General features: G+C 45.0%; 1 protein-coding gene across 19 annotated transcripts in view; it reads left to right on the forward strand.

Moving 5' to 3' along the window:
• Tenm4 (teneurin transmembrane protein 4) overlaps positions 1-24,253 on the forward strand; it is a 2,881,475-nt gene that overhangs the window by 2,782,561 nt on the left and 74,661 nt on the right. For all 19 annotated transcript variants that reach the window (XM_074081868.1, XM_074081866.1, XM_074081845.1 and 16 more), the window contains one exon: positions 12,552-12,768. In XM_074081868.1, coding sequence (XP_073937969.1) covers positions 12,552-12,768 — 217 coding nt within the window. The remainder of the gene's footprint in view (positions 1-12,551; positions 12,769-24,253) is intronic.

A 24,253-nucleotide genomic window follows, 5' to 3' on the forward strand; every position in this document is an offset into this window, starting at 1 on the left:
CAAGATCAGAACAGGACAGGGTTAGCTACACTAGCAGTGTAGGCCTTGCCAAAGCGGAGACAGGTTTAGTGGAGGGCTTCTGCTCTCAACAAGGTACCATGCTCCTTTTGAGTGGATATGAGGACCAATGAATGTGGCCCAGTTTCTCTCCCTCAGGAGGCTCACAGTCACTTAGAAGACATTATCATTCAAATAACTAAATCTAATGGAGGCAGAATGAAATAAGCTCCTTTATTTCAGCCATGACAGTGGATGCAGCATAAATAATTCAGGGTGGAGTTAGAGTCCTGCTGAGTGGTTATTTGTAGATGAAATGAGTTAGGGACCTGGAGAAGGAATTAGCAGGGCTTAATCTTGGGCAGAAGGACTAGAAGGGTCATCAGAGAAATTGACTTCAACTCCTTTCTCCTCTCCTGCATGTTGCACACAGGGAAACTGGAGCCCAGAGAGGGGATGTGACACCACACACTTCATAATTAATGCAGGTCATTAGCTCAGTCCAGGCTAAGACCCCAGACTCTTGACCCATTGCGTATGGCCTGTGACCCTAGAGCACACCACCTTCTCCTAGTGACCTCCCCTCCTCCTAGACATGCAGTGAGCACTCACCTAGACCCAAATAGGTGGCAGTGGCACCACAGGTCTACAAGTGCCATCATAAGTCATTCTACACAATTATGCATCCACCAAGGACACTATGAAGAATGTGGCATTATCCCTCACCGTTTCCTTTTGACGGGCAAACTGAGTTTGGCTGGTGTTCTGACAAGATCAGACAGCTGCAGAGGCAATCTACTGGAGCCTGTGAAACCTGGTCACATTAGGGCTTTTCCCTGTGCCCAGATCTCAGACATGGGATCCATTGTAAACCACTGTGGCTCTTCAAATTATTTAAGAACTTCCATTTGCTCCTCTTTCCCAACTTACTAGGCTTAGGGCAACACTTTTCAAATTAAACTTGAATTTCAAGGTTAAAAAATGCTGTTGTAGTGTTTTTAAACTGGAGACCAAAAAAAAAAAAAAAAGTTACACAATATGACTGGATGGGAGCAGCTTTATTGGTTTGTTTTTCTTTCTGTGTGTGGTTGTTTAGATTTAAAAACAGAAGGTAGATCCCAAATGTGACTCAGTGACTATCAGTCTCCTGATCCTCTGTCAGAGCTACCCAATCCATCTTAAATATCTCCTGATTTCACCCTGGATGTCTGGGTGGCAAGAGAGACAGCAGGGCAGGCGCCAGCCCTGTCTCACCCACTCTGTGCAAATCCCTCTGTGTACCTCATTTGCCAAAAACGTGCGCCCCACTTATACTCTATACTCCACAAAGCCCTTTATAAAATGTCACACACATCTTCTCATTTGACACACATTGACCCTCTCATGAGGCTGTTAATTTCATGCCCATTTCAAAGATGGTGAAACTGAGGCCCAAATATGCTAAGTGACTATAAACTGAGAATAATAATGCCTGCCTTGCAGGGTTGTTGTGAGAATTATAGATCACATGTTTAAACTGCCTAAGCAGCAGATTAGCACAAAGATTAAAATATAGGATCTATACTCACCCTCTGGATCCACATCCTGGGTTCCCCACTTGCTGACCATGTGACCTTGAGTAAGTTATTCAACTCCTCTAAGACTTAGTTAATCACCCGCAAATGTCAGCCCTCTTCCTGCTCCTTTCTACCTGCAATCAGAGAACATGATGTTTATCATGAAGTGTATATTGATAAGCCAAGCACAGTGGTGCATGCCTGTCATCCCAGCTGTTCAGGAGGCAGAGGAAGGAGGACTGTGACTCAAGGCACACAAGAGACCCTATCTGAAAAATAAGCTAAAGCAAAAAGGACTGGTGTATGGCTCAAATGGTAGAACCTAACAGTGAAGTACTGAGTTCAACAGCTAGTGCTGCAAAAAAAAAAAATACAGTTTTATATAATATAGGTATTTTATATACTTATATAAATAATATTTCTTAAAATTGAAATTATGCCATCCATGAAATTTTACATTCTACTTTTTTTGCATGAGATCATGATGTATATACACCCACATAATACTGGATTTTTACTGTTTTCATTTCCTTTATTAAAATCTGTATTCCAAACTGTTACATGTTCATTGCTACAGCAACAACAACAAAAAATCCAGTGTACATAAAGGAAAATAATAACCATCATTTAGCAAACTTGCCGGTAGATAGATGTTGACATGCAGGGATACTGAATCTCAGCGAGCTGAAATGATTTGCCCAAAGTCACACAGTGCGTCAGTGGGAGAGCTGGGAATAGCTGGCACCTGTGCTTAAAAAGAGGACACTTGAATAAAAACTCCACTGGAATTTAAACAGCCAGACCTTTTTTGATAAAGGATCTTTAAGCAACTTCAAGGTATGATAATCTCTTTAGATGCTCTTGGCTCCATGAAAGACAGTCGTGGATGGCAATACACACAATTGACAGACCAGCCTAGGAGGAAAAATTTCAAGAAGGCTGAGAACAAAGCTCTGTCCTCCCTTTTTTTCCCCTCCCCCATCTCTCATTGCAGGAATAGAGACTTCACATAAAGCCCTAGAATTTGGTCACCCTTCAGACGATCTCAAACCATGCTTCTTGTGATAAGAGGTGAAAAACTGACCTTTAAAAATCTTGTGTTCCAAAAAGCAGATAGAGATTTTGCAAGCCTTTTGAAAGAAGGCACCGAATTTATTATGGCAAATAACAAAAACTTCTCCCAGATGTGTACATAAAGGCGGGCGCATTCCACCTTCCGTCCCCAGGGCCTCCCTGATGCTGCTCCCAGCCTGTTCTGTGGCCAGACTTCAGACAGCAGTGAGATGAGGATGGCTGAGGGGCTGCCAAACCAGGGAAGAGGAAGCCTGCTGAGAGACTGATGGGCTTGTTATACCCTGCCCATCACCATCAATTTAAAGAATCGTGCAAACAAGACAACAGGCATTCACTAGCTGCTTATCCTTATCCATCCTCCTCTATATTTAAGCATTCTCTCTTCCAGGAAAGAGCCCATCTTAAGTTGGGTTCCCACTTTGAGGTTCCCAAGGCCCCTTAAGCTTCCATCTTCCCCTGCACTCTATTGTCTCTGTCCCACCCACCATACTGTAGTCTTTGGGGACCAGACTCTGATTGTTGCATGTTCAGTGCTTAGCACGGGGCCTGCTGGTCACATACTGGATGCTGCATGAATATAACAGTCTGTCCCCTGTGTCTCTTTCCCAAGGAGAGGGACAAGCTCTTCCTGCAAGGACTGGCTTCTGTCACAGTCCCTGTCCTCGATGGGCCCTGCCAAACTAGATTTTAGAGCATCACATAATCACCCATGCATTTGTGTATTCATTTGACAAACAAGGAGACTATGCTATGCATTTGAGATACAGAAATAAACAAGTCAGTTTCTCCCCTATGGGATGGGGACAGTACTGAATATCCAAAGCACTAATGTAAACAGTTGTAGACTGTAGAATACACCTAAGAGCTGCGTGTGGAGAAAGATAAGGGACCCAATTCCCAGCTCTGCCACCTCAGGTAAATTGCTTAACCTGAGCTCTCAAACCAATGTCCTCACTTGTAGAGATGAGAAAGTCAGCTGAGCCACCACCTTTAGTAGAAGTCCTATGTGCACCTTTGACCTTCTGTGAAAGTCACAGCAAGACGGCTGAGGACTTCACCCATTTCCATGTGCCTATGCCTGTCTGGACTTCACCCATTTCCATGTCCCTATGCCTGTCTGGACTTCACCCATTTCCATGTGCCTATGCCTGTCTGCAGTTTCGGGGCACAGCCAGCACCAGGAAAGGACATTGAACTTTTCTTGCTTACTCACTCCTTTACTTTCTACCACCCTGGGACATCCCAGCAATCCTGAAAGCCAGCAGGGCCTAAGATCCCAGGTTTGCCTGAGCACATTGCAGCTCAGTCATGTGAAGCGATGAACCCAAGGCCTTGTGGCGAGAGTGACAAAGCAGGAAGAGGGCCTGGGCCTTCAAGCTTCCAGCTTGGATTTCCTCTCCCCACTTCCAGTTCTCCAGGTCTGTTGATACTCATCTGTGAGGTCGGCCCTGAGGAGAGATGTGAACTAAAATGACCCAGGCCCAAGGATGGAAATGTGAGCAGAAACCAGTGCTCAGAACCACAGAATCTGAGCACCTGGGGGCTTCAAGGTCAAGGGTCAGGAGTATGAGAGCCACTTTGGCATTTTTCCTTAGTGTCCGAGAGACCTGAGCCTTTTCTTTTGGGTCTCTATTTTGCCTTTTTCTGGCCATTTCCCTTTCCCTTGCTCTTCCACAATCAGAGGCCACTCCTCAGTGTGGCACTGCTCCAGGAGCCTGAATGGCCTTTATATCATTTTCTTCTGCCCTCTCTTCACTTTCAGAGAGTAAGGAGGGGAGTTTCAGAACTTCAAGGAAAAGGGAAACTTCTGTGGGGGAAAAAAATCTTCTTTCCCAAAACTTGAGGCTTAAGCTTTTAGAAGGTTTTTGAAGGAGAATTTGAAGGAAATAGAGAACAATCCTCCCTATTTTTCTGAATCTCTCTCTCTCTCTCTCTCTCTCTCCTTCTTTTGTGGTTCTGGGACTTGAACTTAGGGCTTACACCTTGAGCCACCCCCCCAACCCTTTTTTGTGATAGGTATTTTTTTTTATTCATATGTGCATACAATGCTTGGGTCATTTCTCCCTCCTGCCCCCACCCCCTCCCTTACCACTCACCCGGCCCCCTCCCTCTCCCCCCCACCCCCTCGATACCCGGTAGAAACTATTTTGCCCTTATCTCTAATTTTGTTGAAGAGAGAGTAGAAGCAATAATAGGAAGGAACAAGGGTTTTTGCTGGTTGAGATAAGGATAGCTATACAGGGAGTTGACTCACATTGATTTCCTGTGCGTGGGTGTTACCTTCTAGGTTAATTCTTTTTGATCTAACCTTTTCTCTAGTACCTGTTCCCCTTTTCCTATTGGCCTCAGTTGCTTTAAAGTATCTGCTTTAGTTTCTCTGTGTTGAGGGCAACAAATGCTAGCTAATTTTTTAGGGGTCTTACCTATCCTCATACCTCCCTTGTGTGCTCTTGCTTTAGCATGTGATCAAAGTTCAGTCACCTTGTTGTGTTTGCCCTTGATCTAATGTCCGCATATGAGGGAGAACATATGATTTTTGGTCTTTTGGGCCACGCTAACCTCGCTCAGAATGACGTTCTCCAATTCCATCCATTTACCAGCGAATGATAACATTTCGTTCTTCTTCATGGCTGCATAAAATTCCATTGTGTATCGATACCACATTTTCTTAATCCATTCGTCAGTGCTGGGGCATCTTGGCTGTTTCCATAACTTGGCTATTGTGAATAGTGCCGCAATAAACATGGGTGTGCAGGTGCCTCTGGAGTAACCTGTGTCACAGTCTTTTGGGTATATCCCCAAGAGTGGTATTGCTGGATCAAATGGTAGATCGATGTCTAGCTTTTTAAGTAGCCTCCAAATATTTTTCCAGAGTGGTTGTACTTGTCTACATTCCCACCAACAGTGTAAGAGGGTTCCTTTTTCCCCCAAATCCTCGCCAACACCTGTTGTTGTTGGTGTTGCTGATGATGGCTATTCTAACAGGGGTGAGGTGGAATCTTAGTGTAGTTTTAATTTGCATTTCCTTTATTGCTAGAGATGGTGAGCATTTTTTCATGTGTTTTCTGGCCATTTGAATTTCTTCTTTTGAGAAAGTTCTGTTTAGTTCACTTGCCCATTTCTTTATTGGTTCATTAGTTTGGGAGAATTTAGTTTTTTAAGTTTCCTATATATTCTGGTTATCAGTCCTTTGTCTGATCTATAGTTGGCAAATATTTTCTCCCACTCTGTGGGTGTTCTCTTCAGTTTAGAGACCATTTCTTTTGATGAACAGAAGCTTTTTAGCTTTATGAGGTCCCATTTATCTATGCTATCTCTTAGTTGCTATGCTGCTGGGGTTTCATTGAGAAAGTTCTTACCTATACCTACTAACTCCAGAGTATTTCCTACTCTTTCCTGTATCAACTTAAGAGTTTGGGGTCTGATATTAAGATCCTTGCTCCATTTTGAGTTAATCTTGGTATAGGGTGATATACATGGATCTAGTTTCAGTTTTTTGCAGACTGCTAACCAGTGTTCCCAACAGTTTTTGTTGAAGAGGCTGCTATTTCTCCATCGTATATTTTTAGCTCCTTTGTCAAAGATAAGTTGGTTATAGTTGTGTGGCTTCATATCTGGGTCCTCTATTCTGTTCCACTGGTCTTCATGTCTGTTTTTGTGCCAGTACCATGCTGTTATTGCTTTGTAATATAGTTTGAAGTCAGGTATTGTGATACCTCCAGCATTGTTCTTTTGACTGAGTATTGCCTTGGCTATTCGTGGCCTCTTGTGTTTCCATATAAATTTAACAGTAGATTTTTCAATCTCTTTAATGAATGTCATTGGAATTTTGATGGGAATTGCATTAAACATGTAGATTACTTTTGGGAATATAGACATTTTTACTATGTTGATTCTACCAATCCATGAGCATGGGAGAGCTCTCCACTTTCTATAGTCTTCCTCAATCTCTTTCTTCAGAAGTGTATAGTTTTCCTTGTAGAGGTCTTTCACATCTTTTGTTAGGTCTACACCTAGGTATTTGATTTTTTGAGACTATTGTAAATGGAATTGTTTTCATACATTCTTTTTCTGTTTGCTCATTGTTAGTGTATAGAAATGCTAATGATTTTTCTATGTTGATTTTATATCCTGCAACCTTGCTATAGCGATTGATGATGTCTAGAAGCTCCTGAGTAGAGTTTTTTGGGTCTTTCAGGTATAGGATCATGTTGTCTGCAAATAGGGATATTTTGACAGTTTCTTTACCTATTTGTATTCCTTTTATTCCTTCTTCTTGCCTAATTGCTCTGGCTAGGAATTCCAGTACTATGTTGAATAGGAGTGGAGATTTTTCATGTGTTTTTTGGCCATTTGAATTTCTTCTTTGGAGAAAGTTCTGTTTAGTTCACTTGCCCATTTCTTTATTGGTTCATTAGTTTTGGGAGAATTTAGTTTTTTAAGTTCCCTATATATTCTGGTTATCAGTCCTTTGTTTGATGTGTAGCTGGCAAATATTTTCTCCCACTCTGTGGGTGTTCTCTTCAGTTTAGAGACCATTTCTTTTGTTGAGCAGAAGCTTTTTAATTTTATGAAGTCCCATTTATCTATGCTATCTCTTAGTTGCTGTGCTGCTGGGGTTCCATTGAGAAAGTTCTTACCTATACCTACTAACTCTAGAGTATTTCCTACTCTTACCTGTATGTGATAGATATTTTTGAAATAGAGTCTTGAGAGCTATTTACCCAGGCTAGCTTCTGTAATCCTCCTGATTGCTGCCTTCTGAGTAGCTAGGGTTACAGGCGTGAGCCACCAGCACCTGGCCAGGAGTGTCTCTTAATGGGAATTACAAATACATGAAACATGGACAATGTATAAATCAACCAAATGATGTATAGGATACAATTAAGTGAGCTTTGAGACACCAAATCAGCCAAACCAGAGAGCCCCCAGATTACATATTGAGGTGTTTCTACTCCAGAATTTTCTTTTCTGACCCCAAAGCACACCTTTTCCACTTAATACAAATCTTTTAAAATTTGTCATGTATGCCTAAGAAAATTGAGTTGTGAAAGGCCTGCAGCAGCCATATGCAGTGTTGGGGCTGCCATATGGTGCCTCTGAAAACATAAAGAGGGTTTTACGCAAAAGCTGGTCTTGTAAAATGCAGCCTTTGAAGGGATTTCAAATGGACCTACTCATTTCAAAAATATGTATATCATTTAAATATGACGGTCTCTACTGATGGAAGTTTTGCCCACATTTGCTACCCAAAAAATATTTGCCCAAAGTGTCAGTAGGAAGCATCCACATAGCAAGGCGTAAGCAGACAGAATTCCTGACCTGGCATTAGTCACTCTAACTCACAAAGCACACTGTGAACAACTCCACAGCCCCAGGATCTAAGGGAAGAGTATGGTTTCTGTGACAGCTCATTTCAGAGAGCCTCTCTGTTGCAAGCGCTCTGAGAGCTCCGCTACCCTGACTTGCAAGTGTGCTGCTGTGGCTGGGTTTATCCACTTCCACTCTCAAAAGCCAAGGCACACTCAGAGAGGACTGCCCTGGAGTGTGTACAGCGAGAGGGACTGGGCAGGACCAAATGGCAACCCTGTTACCAGGAAACCAGAGCAAGGGAAGCCGGTGGCCAAGAGCTCCTGGTCCCTGCCGTTGGCCAGGTCCTTACTCAGCTGCTCCCTTACCAGGTGAAGAGCTTCACCTCCCTGGCCATGCCTAATCCTCACAACATCTCGGTGAAGTAGATTTGAGGATTCATTTAAAAGAGGGGAGAACTGAAGCTCAGAGCTTTTGCTGGGATATTTATTTCCAGCAAAATGACCAATTAGGTCAATTATAAAGACCCTCTGACCACCAGGTACAAAAATTCGTTTTCAGTGCTTTGCAAAGTAGAAAAGAGAGTACAGGGGAGCCCTGCATCCAGCAGGGACATGAAACCGAAAGTCAGGGCAACAGGCTCAGAGTCAGTGCACAGTCACAGTGGGGCACTGCAGCTGAGGTCCTAAGACAGCTGGGGCCCTCAAAAGCCAGGACTAAAACCCATGCCTAGACACTGAGGCATTCTCTGTCCTGACGCTAAGGGGCACGATAGGGAGGGATCTGCTGTGAGAGATGGAGCTACTTCACAAAGGCCTTGAAATCCAGAATGGTGCAGAACACCAACCTAGGAGAAGCACCTGGAAAGCAGTGCCAGACTAGTGGTACCCCTGGGGTGGAAGGCAGAAGTAGCCAGAAGCCACTCTGGAGGGTTAGTTCAATCATGTGAGATCCCCATGTAACAGGCAAGCTGCTCCGGAGCTCGGACGATCATAGAACATGCAGGAAATGGTTGACTATAGGCTGTGTCAACAATCCCAATGTACAAAAAGATTACCACTCCCCAAAACTTAATCTGAGAGAGACTATGACATAAATCAGTTTTATGTGACTAAAGAGATAAAATGATATCTAAAACCCTAAGTATGGAGCAAGATCCTATCAAGAAAGAACAGGCAGAGTTTGCAAAGTTCCAAAGAGACTATCTAGAAGCTTAAAGTATGGTCATTTAGATTAATGATCCAAAGAGCAAATTAAACAGCAGGCCAGACACAAATGAAGGGGAAATAAGTGAAGTGGAATAGAGAGCTGAAGAAATAAATCAGAATGAAACACAGATAAAAAAGATGGAAATTGAGAAAGAGGTTAGAGATGTGAAAGATGGAAGACTCTTTAAACATTTAGAATTGTTTCTGAAGAAAAGAATAGAGAGAAAAGGAGAGGGGAACATTCAAAGAGCTTATAGCAAAACTTTCCAGAACTCATGGAAGACATGGGTCCTAAAATAAAGGGCCGATGGCATGGCATGTGACTCACTGTGGAGTGCGAATGCATGCTTGGTCCCAGGCTTAAAGACAGATTGTCAGTGTAAAAGCTCTCTGAAAACTTTTCAAACAAAAGTTTGAGGAAAGTTTGTCACAAGAAGCCCACAGGAAGCTTTGTGCTTCACACCTGGCTATAGCAGAGGATTCATGACCCGAAGGAATGAACTATCTTTCTTTGCCTGTCCTGTGTAATTTGAAGATATTAATGTTTAGAGAAGTTAAGCAGCTTGTACAAGGTCCCACGTGGGAAGTGAATCCAATCCAGGTCATCTGGCTGAAGAGAAGCACACAAATACAGAATATTCTGCACTGAACAGAGCACAGGAGAATAGTGTTTCACTAGGTTTCCACAAGTACACGTTCTTCTCAAGCACTTGTTCCCAAGAGCCTCTCCAGGGTGGCTCAAAGAACATTCCATAACTCAGAAAGAACTGAGTTCAAATCCCAAATCAGCTTCTTCACTGACCACCTACATGACCTTTCAAGTTACTTTACCACCTCCTTCTCTCTGAAATGACAGTGACCACAGTGCATACCTCATTGGGTTAGAAGGATCCAGCAACATATTTCTTGTAAGCATTTAGCACAATGCCTGGCACACAGTCATTGCTGTGATTTATCATCAGTTTAATGTAGACATTAATGATAATCACCATCATTCCTGGCTCACCTTTTCCAGGGCTTGCAAGCAGACATCCCTCCTGAACAGCTCTTCCCAGGGGCCACAAAGCCAGGTGTTTATAAAGAGGTAAAGACTGGCTTCCAGCGACTGCTTTGGCGGTAAACAAGAGCAGGCAAGAGCTAATAAAATTTCAAATTAGCCATGACTTTTCACGGCCCTTCAATTGTGCTAGCTGATTTAATGGTCAACGTCCCTGCTCGCTGGGATTGAATAATGGAGCATTTCTGCAGAGTTATGGATGCAGCAGCTGAATCTGTCATGCTAACATCAATAGCAGAATGCAAATAACCCCACCACTCGGGCTGTAATTATGTGTTTGAGCAATGTCTGACAGGGGCAGCGCGAGAATGTGTGATGAAGCCTGCTGACTGCGGGAGAGGACAGGTGCTTTGCTAAGTGGTTGTACCTGGAAGCTGGGACAGGAGCTCCAAGTTAGGGCCCAGTACAATGCTGGGGTGAGGGAGGCGGGATCCAGCAGAGGACAGATAGCCCTTAGTTTTAATGAGCCATGTTCTAAGCACTAAATCAGGAAGAGAAACCAATCCTTAATAAGCACTTACTATGTGTCATACACTGTGCTGAATTTGGGGACATAGTATACATTTTGGGGGAGTGGGTTTCTTTTTTTTTGGGGGGGTGACTGCAGTTTGAATTTAGGGCTTCATGCCTGCAAAGCAAGTGCTGCACCACTTGAGTCACACCACCAGTCCATTGCTCTGGTTATTTTGGAGATGGAGGTCTTGAGAATTATTTGCTCAGGCTGGCCTCAAACCACAATCCCCCTGATCCCAGCCTCCCAAGTAGCTAGGATTATAGGCATAAGCCACAGGCACCTGGTTAGTACTATACTTTTTATTATGCAATAAATACTTGTATGACACTGACTCTTTATTATCATCCCCATTAAGAAATGTAGTAAGCTGAGGCCAGAGAGTTCAAGTGACTTGCTTAAGGTCCTACAATTGTAAGTTTCAGAGCCCAGGTGATACAGCCTGGAGTCCATATTCTTCGTCATTACACTCCTCCAAGGAGGCTACTGGCTCTTAGAAATGGGAGAGACAAGGGATTTTTGTCCCTAATTTATTTAAGGAAAAAACTAGGTCTCGGGGCAACTAAGCAGCTTGCCTGAGCCCACGTGATTAGTAAGGAGGATCCAAGTCCACCCCATGTGAACGCGATACTCTGAGGGTAGTGACTATGTTGTCAGCTCCATGGGGACAGAAGTGAGGACACTGGGATTCGGACAGATTAAGTACAGGAAGTTGTCTATGATCAGTTTTAGGGGCCACACTACAACAGTCAGTCTTAGGGCCACACTACAACTTGAGCTTCAGTCTCTGGGCCTCATGGTCTTTCTTCTGTACCACACTGTTCATGGGATTGCCTATAGATATGGTTTCCTGGCTTTTATGAACTGGCATTTGGTCTTATCCCTTGCTGTATTTGTTAATGAATTAATGAATTATTTATTTAACAGTCATGTTTTAAACATGTCTACTAAGTGCTAAAGGTACAACAGATGACTGTAACAGACCTGTAGTGGGAGAAATTGTCCAATGTCACACAGCTAATAGGCAGTACAGCAAGATTTTTACATAGGCAGGAAACCATTCATATGGTAAAGAGAATTGCAGGCAAATGGCAACTCACAGAAGGCAGAGATGAGCCTCCAAAGGACTAAGGACTGCACAGGGGCAGCAGGGAGAGATGACAAAATAACAGTGGCTTCACCACCACTGCCTCTTCCTCACTCCCAGAGCCAGACAGACACCAGGTCTTAGAGTTTTACCTCCCAAATGTCTCTCAAAGCCATCTGCCTCTCCCAGTCTCTACAGTTTTGCCCTAATCAAAGCTGCCTATATTTTTCACCTATGCAACCTCAGCACTACTCCTGGCCCTGTCTGACCACCAGCTTCCCTTCAGTTTCAAGGGCACATGGAATGACCTCACCTCCTTTTTAAAACCATTAGGGGGCGCCCACTTCCCTAGGGTGAAATGCAAACTTCCTAACCTCGCCTCCAAGGCCCAGCATGGGCTGCTCCTCCTGGCGGCCTCTGGTGGGCAATTCCCTTACCTCCTAATTTAGCATCTCAGATGTTCACGTGTTAGCTCACCTCTGGGCCTTCATATGTTCTATTCCTGCTAGCTCTTCAGAAGAAAAGACCAGACAGACACTACACCCACTTGTCTGTCTCACCTATTACACTGGTGGGCTGGGGCCAGATCTGAAGTACCTGGATCTTCTTGGTGCTTAACAAAGGGCTTGGCATATCTCTGCACTTGAAGTTTGCCAGTAAACTGGTGTAAAATAGAAAAATCTGAGGCATTGTGGGCAAACACGGTTAGCTGAACGTAGCTACATAAACCATATACTCTGTCGCCCTGCAGATGGCTTGGTGGACTGCATGGACCCTGACTGCTGCCTCCAGCCCCTCTGTCATGTCAACCCGCTGTGCCTGGGCTCCCCTGACCCTCTGGAAATCATCCAGGAGACACAGGCCCCTGTGTCCCAGCAGAACCTACATTCCTTCTATGACCGCATCAAATTCCTCGTGGGCAGAGACAGCACACACATCATCCCCGGGGAGAACCCCTTTGATGGAGGGTGAGTCCATGGGCCTGCACACCAGCAGCAGCTCTCCAGGGAGAACCAGATCACCTCCAGTGCCACATCTGGGTGGGAGGAGACCAGAAGGATGGGCCTCAGAGATGCCTGATGTCAGGGAAGGTAGAGAAGCAGCCTCCATCACCCACACTGAAAAAACCTACTATCTAAGGCATTCAGAAGTTTTATGAGCAAAGTCATGTTGCTCTCACTAGGTGATAAATGGAGAGAGAGAAAAAATCAAAGGTCCGAGGGGAATCTTGGATCAATAACCACTTTGCAGTCAGCTCTTCCTGATCCTGTAGTCTCCAGATGAGCTGAATGGCTTTGACACTGTTTCCCCTCAGAGCTGACATCTGGAAGATTTTGTTGGGGGGCGGGGTAGGGTCATTGCTGCATCCCAGATCACACGCCCACATGTTCTTTCTTTGTCTGGTTGTGTCATCTTTCAGACAGATTCTTACTGAGGTCTATTTTGTGCCATGGCTGGTGCTGGAGTCATAGGAATGAGTAGAATACAATCTCTTCCTGTCAATCACTCACAGTCCACTGGAGGATTTAAAATGGAGGAGTTACAGTGTGCTTGGCCAGAAATATGTGCCTGGGAATTCTGGGGCACAGAGGTGGTACTCCTGGGTAGGGGAAGTCCCCAACCCTTAAAATTCAAGTCTTAGTTTGCTATGGTGGCACATGCCTGTAATCCTAACTGCTTTGGAGGTGGAGACGGAAGGATCTAGAATTTGAGGCTAGCCCAGGCAAAGGTAGCGATGAGACCCTATCCCAAAAACAAAATGCAAACAAAAGGACTAGGGTGTAGCTCAAGTGATAGGACACTTGCTCAGCAAGTGCAAAGCCCTGGGTTCAATTTCCAGCTCTGTCAAAAAAGATTTGAAAAACCTTAAAAATGAGAAACAGCTAGCCCAGCATGGTGGAGCACACCTATAATACAGTTACTTGCCAGCAGTAGAGGCAAGAGGATCAAAAGTTGGGAACTGCAAAGTTACCAAAACCTTACCTCAAAAACAAAAAACAAAGAAAAAGGGCTGGGGACAGAGCTCAAGTGGCAGAGCACTGCAAGCACAGGCCTTGGGTTAAATGCCCAGTATTGCAAAAGAAAAGAAAAAAAGACAAGCAACAACTAACTAGACAAAGGAAAGGGGCGGGAGACAGGGGGCAGAACTTACACAAAGACCCAGAGTCAGGACAGAGGGCAGGGACCAGAGAAAGATGTGACAATTTCTTTGGAATGTCTTCCACTGTAGTGATGCCTCATAGGTGCAGAGTACTCTCTGCAAGTCAGCAGGGTGAGTTCATTCGTCACAGACTGTGTGCCTTCTGTGTTCATGACTGTCCCTGTCCTAAGCAGACAATGGAGAGGGGTAGGAAGGGTACTGATAAGGACTTGGACACCGATTGGTGTGGGGGGTGCTGGACAGAGGGATCTCCCGTGCGCATGCCTGTGTGGATGGCGGTACACTCACCAGGACCTGGGAGCAGGAATGTCTGTTTGCAGTTTTAAGTCATTCTAATGCAGAGGTTGGAGCCCAAAGCTCTTAACTTGGGAAGAGCTACAGGAAGCATGCATTGAGCCTGTGAACATACCAGCACTTGCTCCAGGGGCAGGTGTGCAAGGGGAGAGTGGAGACTGAAGAGGGAACCATGAGAGACCCCGGTGAGGTGGCTCCTATCATCCCGGATGTAACTGGGGACCCGTGATAGAGTCAGGACACAGTGTCAAGGGTTCATCAAACCCCAGAGCCCAGGTTCTTCCTGCTGCCCCAGCCCGTCCTCCTGAGGAGCATGATGGGATGGGAAAGGTGAAAGGGCGAGTCCTTCAAGCCCAGCATTCAGCTGGGCACCTCTTTAAAGATGCGGATACCTTAGAGAGCACCCCAAGAATGGTGAGAAACTGAGGAGCGGACTGACCCTTCCCCCATTCACAGGCCAGTCAGACATGGAGCCAGGAGCAACAGAGGAGGAAAAAAACTATTCATTTGTTTTGTCCAGAAATGCTGCTTCTGTTTCCGGACAGGGAGCTTCCTGCTCCTTCATTCAATTGTGTCATTTCGTATGGATGCTTGTGGGCCTTCCTTTGGCATGAGTTCTTTTAATCAAGTAAATTATGTTTCTACCAAGGAAAATGTTACTCGCTCAGCTCTCGTTACCCAGCCCATACGGCATCCAGTTGGGCTATGGCTTGTTGACTACCGTGGCCAGTCTGCTTATGGGATGCCCTGACCTTGCCAGCCTGCTCCATGGCAGCAGGAACATGTCCCCTGGGTGTCATCCTGGCCACTTACTGAACCTGTAGCCTAAATGTCATGAGTCACTGTGGGGGCTGCAGTGGGGTCTCAGCACTGTTGCTCCAGCAGGTCTGACTGGCTCAAGGTAAGCCAAAGAAGCCGGCTTTGGGAAAACTGGCTGTGCAATCGGGAAGGTACAGGCCTTCGAGTCAGGCCCTCCCGGGCTTCAGATCCTGGCCTTGTCACCCCTAGATACGTGACTCTGGACAAGTGGTTTAATAAAGAGAGTTATGTGTCCGTCAACCCCTCTAAGCAGAGCCCTCCAGGGAGGCACTGTTTTGAGTCTTACAACACCTAGGAGTTGCTCACGACGTATATGCATATAAATTGCCTTGCAGAGTGAAGAAAGGGAAAGAAGGCAGGAAAGGAAGGAGAGAAGAAATGAGGGAGAGGAACGTGGATGCTTTATATATTTCACTTAATTTTACAGTGAGGATTCAGAGTCCAGTGGGGGTAAATCCCCTGCAGAAAATCACACTCAAGATGAGTAGCAGAAGCAAGAGAAGTCAGCTCCCAGATTGTTGTTTATATATCTGTCACCTTCAGTTACATTACATACACTTTGAAAGCAGAAGCCATTCATCTCTGCAAACCTGCAAACTCCAGGCAGGGCCTGGGATGTAGTATTTGCTCTACAAATGACTAGATAGTGGAGACTTCCAAAATGGTTCTGTGAAATTCCTTTTACCTAACATTTGCCTGAATTCTTATGCCCCTGCCTCTTGCTGATCTGGATTGAGAAGAAATAGCTGTCACTGTAGCTCGCCAAATGGATGCCTCTGCAGAATAAGCTTCACTGACCAGTCATCTAGAAACATGGGGTGTTAGCTGCTCCTCTTGTTAGGCTGCTGCCTTGTCAGTACCAGGTTTTGAACTCAGGGCATCATGCTTTCTAGGCAGGTGCTCTACCACTTGAGCCACACCCCCAGCCCTCTTTGCTATTTTGGAGATAGGATCTCATTTTTTTGCTCAGGCTGACATCTTCCTATTTTACACTGCCTGCCATAGCTGGGATGATAGGCAGGCACCACCACACCCAGCCTTTTTCCATTGAGATGGGGTCTTATGAACTTTTTTCCCAGAACCATGATCCTCCCTATCTCAGCCTCTCATGTAGTGACATGACAGGCAGGAGCCACCAGCACTGACTCTGACTTGGCATGCTTGGTCTAGCCACTAGTACAGTGCTTGTTTGTAGAACTGGGATACAGTGAAGTCCGTGACCAGGTTTGAGTTGTTGCTCTTGTTCCTCTCACACAGGACTGTGGTTCTGAGCCCTTTAATGGAGAGAACCCAGAAATTTAATCCTAGCCCCATGTGACCTTGGGGAAGTGATTTAACCTGCATGGGTGTCTCTAGTCCCTGATTGGTGATGATACAGACTGTTTCATAGATGCCACTGATTAGCTGAAATAAAGCACCTAACCCAGGGCTTGGCGTATACTAGGTGGTCAGTGAATGGTGGCTTTTATAATGGCTGCATGCCACAGAATACGGAGCCTTGGACTCAGACAGACCTGGACAGAGAAGCTGCTGTAGCCACTTTCCAACTGTGTGACCTTGGGACAATTCCTTAACCTATCAGACTCCAGTTTCCTCACCTGGGAGACTGGGCTTATAACATCTGTGTTGCAGGATTACCATGAGAATAAAGTGGAAAATGTACATAAGAGCTCAATCTAGTACGTGCAACACAGAAACATGTTTGCTAATTTTATGACAGTGGTGGTAATGATGATGTTAAAAAGAGCTTAAAAAGGCCAGTCCCAGTGGCTCATGCCTATAATCCCAGCTACTCAGGAAGTAGATATCAGAAAGATCTTGGCTTGAGGCCAGCCTGGGCAAAAAGGTAGCAGGGCCCATCTCAATAAACAATCCAGGTATGGTGGGGCACATCTATAATCCCAGCTACATGTGAGGCATAAGTAGGAGGATATTGATCTGAGGCCAGCCCTGGGCAAAAGTGCAAGACCCTACCTAAAAAATAACTAAAGCAAAAAAGGGCTGGAGGTGAAGCTCACATGGTAGAGTACTTGCCTGGCAAGTGCAAAGCCCTGAGTTCAAACCTCAGTACTGGAGAAAGAGAGAGAGAGAGAGAGAGAGAGAGAAAGAGAGAGATTGATTCCGGCTTTACTTCCTTAATTGGAAATGAAAGTTTGAGAGCAACCTGTTCTCTCAGAAAGTCATTTCCTCCCTCCCTCCTTCCTTCTTTCCCTTCCTTCTTTCCCTTTCTTCATTCTTCAAAGCAATGCATGTGTCATGAGCAACTCATCAGTGCTAAAATGAGGAAGGCACAGTGTCTCTTTGGAGGGCTCCTCTTAGAGGGGTTGACAGACACTGACATGACTCATTTTATTAAGCCACTAGTCCAGCAGTCTGGGTAACCTTCTTCTCAGTCATCCAGGGAGAAGCCAGGTTTAGATTGCAGACTCATTATTTGAGGAAGGCAAACGCCACATTCTTGCCAGCCAGCTTTCAACTGGGATCCTTGTTAGAGAGAAATCCAAAGGCACTTCCCCAGAGAGAGTAAAATTTCTGATGGACAGCCAGACCTGATCCAGTGCCTAGCAGGCATAGTGGCACATACCTGTAATCCCAAATACCCATGAGACAGAGACAGGAGGATCTCAAGTTCAAAGCCAGTCGAGGGAAAAGTTAGTAAGACCCTGTCTCAGAAACAAAATACAAAAACAAAAGGACTTGGGGTGTGGCTCAAGAGGTAGCATGCACAAAGCTCTGGGTCCAATCACCAGTATCACACATAAAAACAAAAGGCCTGTGCCTAACAGACAAAACCCATACCCTACTGAACCCCACATGTTATATCACAATTTTATATGTACAGTTTGTCTGGGATTCCATTTAACAGCCTCCAAGACACAGGCTACCAGCTGGAGACCCAATAGCACTTCTAAGACAGGCAGGAAAGGCAGGCCCCAGAGGTGTAGCTCCTTCCTTCCCTCTGCAGATTCTCAGCCATGTGTCAGGCCCAGGGAGCCTCAAGGTGAGCTCAAGATAGGGCTTGGAACTGGCTGCACTCCCTTCAGTGGTGGAAGCCAGCCAGCCTTAGAGCCCAGGGCTTTCCTCAGAGGCAACCCCATGCCTGGGCTGAGGAAGCAGAGGTTCTCCAAAGGGACATGTGACACTCAGGGGTTATCTGAGGGGTTCTCATGCTTCTGTGCAGTTCCCTAGCTGGTGCCAGAGGAACCAGCTGGGGCTGCAGAGGGGCGGGCAGGCAGGAGGTCCCCAGGACTGCGGCTCCTGCCAAGTACAGTGGGTTCTGACCTGACTGGGATCCCTGGAAAAAACCACAGTGCTGGCTCCCAACACTGCCTGGCCAAGAGTAAGGAGGCCTCCCTTAGGATCCCATTTTTGTCACTACAACAAAAACCTGAGAGAACAACTTAAAAAGAGGAAAGATTTATTTTTTGGCTCATGTTTCCAGAACTTTCATTATAGGCCTGTGGTGAGGCAGAACTTGGGGCCAACAAGAAAGAACATGTGGCAAAGCAAAGTCACTCACCTCATGGTGGCTAGGAAGCAGAGACTGAGGAAGAGAGCTAGAACAAAGGATCCCTGGAACACACCGGCCATGACCTACTTCCTCCCAGTAGGCCCCACCTCTGGAAGTTTCCCCCACCTTCCAAGAATGCCATCAAATTATGAATCATTAATAGATGAGTTTATTGATGAGGTCATGATCCAGTCATTTCAGCGAGTGGAAGCACCAGTTGAGGACCAAGCTTTCAACATGAGCCTTTGGGGGGACACTTCACATGTAACACTGTTCGTCTGTGTCCCTGTAGCCCAGTGCAATCCTGGCCCACAGCACAGATTTTTAGTGTTGTTGTTTCTTTGTTTTGTGGTATTGGGGATTGAACCCAGGATCTCCTATGTGCTAGGTTAAGTGCTCAAATGTTCTACCGCTTGAGTCACACCACTGGCTCTTCATGGGTTTTTTTGTTTGTTTTTGAGACATGCTCTCACTAACTTTGCTTGAGTCAGCCTCAAACTTGAGATCCTCCTGTCTCCACCTCCTAAGTGACTGGGATTACAAGCATGTACCACGATGCCCAGCTTTCAACACAGGCTTAATGAAAACAATAGCTCTGTCTGACATTCTCCCACTGCTGTCCTTATCTCCACATAAAGTGAGAGAGAAGTGGATGACCTCATCTGGTCCTAAAGTAGGAGGGGACATAGCAGGCCTAGGCACCACCATCACCAGATTAGACCTGGATCCTTAGGCCTAATGGAACACCTTTCCCTCACCTGGAGTCATGGAGAGAATGCAGTGAAGTCATGGGAACCCTCTATTAAGACTTGAGTGGGAAAGGAGGGGCCTCTTAGGTCTGAAGGTGGAAGAAGGATCTTCAACTAGACTGTAGACAAGAAAGACAGATAACAGGACACAGACTGTGGAGCCTGGAATCAGAAGCTGGGAAGGCAGCCTGATATACCTCCCAGCAGGACACTCAAGGTAAATAAGTTTCAAGGACTGTCTGTGTCCTCCTGGGCAGGATTAATCAGGTTGAAAGTCTGGACGTGAGACAGACATCACCATGAGTAATCGCCCATTGCCAGTGCTAGTCAGGTTAGCAGATTAGAGGAAGAGGGTCTGGCAAAAGTTCCACCCGAAGTTATTTTAAAATAGGTTCAGAATACAATTCAGGACATTGTATCACTTGTCCACAAGTCAGCTCACTCTGGCAAGCAGATGGTGTGGACAGTCAGCTGACAGGAGACTGAGCCCAATGGGAAAAGCCTCAAGGAGTCAGGGGACATCAGTAAAAGGAAGGAGGTTGAGCATGGTAACCTGTAGAAAGGGTCAGCTCCTGGAGGAGGGGAGCCTGGGCAGGCTCCAGGAGGGGCAGAGCTGCCATTCAATAGCCAGAGTTTGTGAATACTGACCAGTACGAACTCCATACCAGGCACGGAAGAAGACATACCTCTTAGCCACTAAGGGCTCTTTGTGAGACTGTGCCTTGTATGTCATAGAACCCAGTGCCTAGCAGAAGGATTGGCCCAGAATGAACCACAAGGAGTGATGCAGTGGGTTGTCAGTTGGCCTTGGTTAAGTGCCTGAAGGAAGTAATGACAAGGTGACCAGAGAATCCAAAGATGGGATCATTGCTTCCACCACAAGTGTGTCTCCCTCTGTCACGTCTTTGTTTCTCTAGGTATGACACAGGGTAGTCCTGGGTAAGCAATAGTAGATATTAGTTGTTGAAAAAAAATGAAGGAATGAAGACTTTGGCAGGAGATGACCTTTGACCTGGGACAAAGACTTCAATGAAGAGAAGTTAGCCATTAAAATATTATTAACCTACAGGTCCCAACAGCCCAGTAGTGTATCATAAAATCAATTTATTGGGTCCAAACTATTCTTTTCTAAAGTAAATTTAAATGGAATGGCATAAAATGGAATGAAACACACCAGCAACACTGTAAAAAGAATATGTATTTCATGAGACTTATTTTGACTATGAGAGAGAGAGAGGGAATGTCTACTACAGGGTAAACTGTATTACTTACTGTGCATTTTTAGTCACACTGGATGTAAAAAATACACTCTAGAATGAAGAACCAGCATGAGCAGCAGCACGACTTTCTAGGATAATCAGAGAATAGACTGTTAATGGAGCTGAATGATAATTATGGTGATAGTATTTTCCAAAACAAATGTCAGGAAACAGTCTCCACATTTGAACTCAAGATGGCCCTAGTAAGTTTGGGGTATATGATCATGATAAGCAAAGGGACATATGGAAGAAGGAAGAATAGGGGAGCAGGAGTCCGGAAGGGTTATGTATGTGGGCAAGGACCCAGAAAGGCCTGACCCTCACTTGTCACAAGCCAGGTTAGAGCACCTTACCTTAATCAGGACTCAGAACTTAAACAACCCTGATGGCAGATAAACGTTCGGGATATCCTTCGTACCCTTTCTAAAGGGACGGACTTTCCAGGAATCTCAAAAGCAAGCATTTACAGGAAGAAAAAATCATGGAAAGGCAGGAGAAATGATGGTGGGTGTGATGTGATTGTTTTACTGACCCACTGCAGAGCTAGAACCACACACGTCAGTGGTACAGCAGCTACAGAAGGGCATCTACTCCCCACCCAAGACCCCCTGCTCCCACCTCTGCCCCAGACCTCGGACAGCCCTCTGAGACCCTCCAAGAGGCCAAGCAGTGGAGATCACCTAATGGATTTCAAATAAACACCGACTTCCTGACAGCTGGCCTCTGAGCAAGTTTATTATTGAATTACACTCCTGCATTTTCAGAACAAGCTCAGCTGACAGGCTACCCCATCGGTTACAAAAAAAAAAAGACAATGATAAATTACCTGATGGAAGATGGAAGAAAGTAAAGATCCTGCTTCCTCCAAAATGTCAGCCATAATATATTATTCATGTTGGTTTTTTTTTAAATCCCTCCCCACATTGAAATGAATGTTTATGATGATAAAGCAACGAGATGAATTCAACTGGGGATGCAGGCAGTGACTTCTCACATCATCCTGATGAGCAGCTAACAACTCCTCCTCTGCCACTTGATCATCCCTTTATTGATTTCAAAAACGAATTACAGTCTCTGTTTGCTTTGTAGCTTTAGCTTCTTCCTCGTTGTCCATCACACAAAGCATTAGTACAGGATGCTTTGGTGACACACAGAGAGCTTGGGGTTTAGAGAGAGAGGACCTAGATCAAGTCCCTGGGCAAGTGGAGCAGGTGACCTTGGGCAAGGGAGGCTCAGTTTCCTCCTCTGTAAAGTGGGGTTCCTAATTCCCACCTTGCCAGGTTGTGTAGAAGATTCAATAAGGAGAAGGATTAAAGGTGATCAGTGGAGTTTATTTTTCATACAAAAGATTTACCCTACCCACACCATTGTAACTCTGGTGTAGTAGGTGGCCCCAAGGTAGGCACCCAAAGGTGGTCCATCAGGTACAGGAAGATAAAATTTGGACTTCTAACTCTGTTTACTTTTATCTTGAAAAAAATAAGAAAGCCAGCATTCAGGAGGCTGATGCAGGATAGTTCAAAGTTGAAGGCCAACCTAGACTATGTAGTAATTTGCTGTCTTTTAAAAAAAAGCAAGAATGTTTTATTCCTATAAAATATCAGATTTTCATAGATATGCTCCTTCAGTCCCTATGTTATTTGGATACGTGTGTAGACCAGAACACAGTGCATTCTGGGGGATCTTCAAATCTACTTCTTAGAAAGAAGATCAGTAGACTCACACTGGATCATTGTAGAATATTCTACTCTCTCTGTGTGTGTGTGTGTGTGTGTGTGTGTGTGTGTGTGTGTATGTGTATACCAATGTGAACAGAGTCAACCAGGCTTACTCATAAAGTGATCTTCTTAAGAAGAGTCCTGCAACGTAACTACAAATGGAAGATAATTATGACAGTGCAAAATGATGCTGTTGTTGCTATGTATCCTACTCCTACCACGTCATCCTCTTCAACCCCACTGAGAAACAACACACTAACAAGAAGACTGCTCATAGCTAATAGCTAAAAAAATAAAAAACAAACAAAAAAACCCAACAGATTTAAAATTATCAAGACTAACAAAAAGTTAACCAACAGAGTCAAAATTATCAAAAATGCTATTTGATATTGGAATTGTGTCCGTTAAGCCTTGTACTAAATATGTGGGATGGTTTGCATAACTAATGATGCTAACAATGCATACTATTTATAAATACACCAAAGGAGCCCACTCAAAAATGTTTACAGAAAGCATGAGCAATCAAAGAGGTTTCAAGACCCTTGGTACCTCATTTTTGAGGTAGCTAAGTCTAAGATTCTCAAAGCCTATCTGTGTCAGGCAGTAAGTGACTTGAACAGTAAAGTGACTTTCCTGATTCTAATGGATAACAGTTAGTGAGCCCTGCATTGAACCCTAGCTCTCCAGCAACTCAAGAATGGGCAAGTCCATTCCCTGCCTGCACTTTATTTTCTCACCTATACCATGAGAAGTTTGAAAGAAATGATTGGGAAAGTCTCTTTAGACTCTAACATCGCATGACTAGGGGTCTCCAAGAATATGAATATGGATTGAAAGTGTCAGGCTGGAAAACTGGCTAAAGAAACCGAGGCAGGGCATCAGATGGGAAACTAGGAAGAGAAGCCACAGAGCAGCCTGTGCAACCAACTAGAAGGACAGCCTTAGAAGCTGCAGAGTGGACAGTGTCAGGCTGTGACTGCCATCCCCTTCCCCCAGAGGTGGGCATTCCACAGGCTGCCGGGTGGGGCTTCCTATCTGAGCCCAGGTAATGTTCTCACAAGACTTTGGATCCATGGTGGTAGATGCTGGGAAGTTCTCATTCAATCATCAGAGGCTGGCAGAACGTAGTTTGTAAAAGTCAGCTGTATAAATCCTGTTAAGTGGGTAATGCCAGGCAATGATTTACATAACCAATAGCAGCATAGAGCAGCAAAGGTTTTTAACACAAGAGGAAGATTACAGGTTTTTTTTTTGCCACCTAGATCCCAAATGATTTTCCTGATCTCCTGGATACCAATGTCATTAACTGCTTTCACCGAATACCAAAAAAAAAATGAAAGCTACAGTTTTTCTCCCTTCACTTTTCCTTATCTATTTGTACATTATACATCAACTAATGAACCTAACTTAGTTTCTGGCCCCTGCAGGGGCAGTGACCCCAGTATGGGAGGCAGTTTGGGTCCAGCCCTTCCAGCCTAGGTTCTCTAATCATATCCGTGCCAAGGTCAAGTAGCTCAAAGTTTCTCCCATCACCCTAAGTCATAGAAGTTCATCATTCAGAAGTACTACATCAAATTCCAGGAGGTTTTCCTTCGCCCACTAAGAAATGAGCATCAACCATGCCCAACATGGAACAGAACAGTGACGGAAGTGTGGTGGTCCCATCATCAAAGAGTTCATGGTTTCCTAGGGAAACAAGATTGTCCCAATTGTGTGACAGCACTCAGTTTATGCAGCAGTAGGCCAGACAAGGTAGGCATGGTGGCAAGTGCTTAGTGAATGCTCCAGCTGGGTCCTGAAAGGTGAGCAGGCAATTTGCAGGTGAACAAGGTCATTGGAAGGATCCAGAAAGAGGAAAAAGTACAGAGACAAGGATGAGCACTTGATGAGTTACATTTAGATGCTGTAGCCACTCAGAGGAGGGCAACTTGAGCTGGATTGG

The sequence above is a fragment of the Castor canadensis genome, chromosome 1 (assembly GCF_047511655.1).
Source record: "Castor canadensis chromosome 1, mCasCan1.hap1v2, whole genome shotgun sequence".
In the NCBI taxonomy this organism is placed as follows: Eukaryota; Metazoa; Chordata; class Mammalia; order Rodentia; family Castoridae; genus Castor; species Castor canadensis.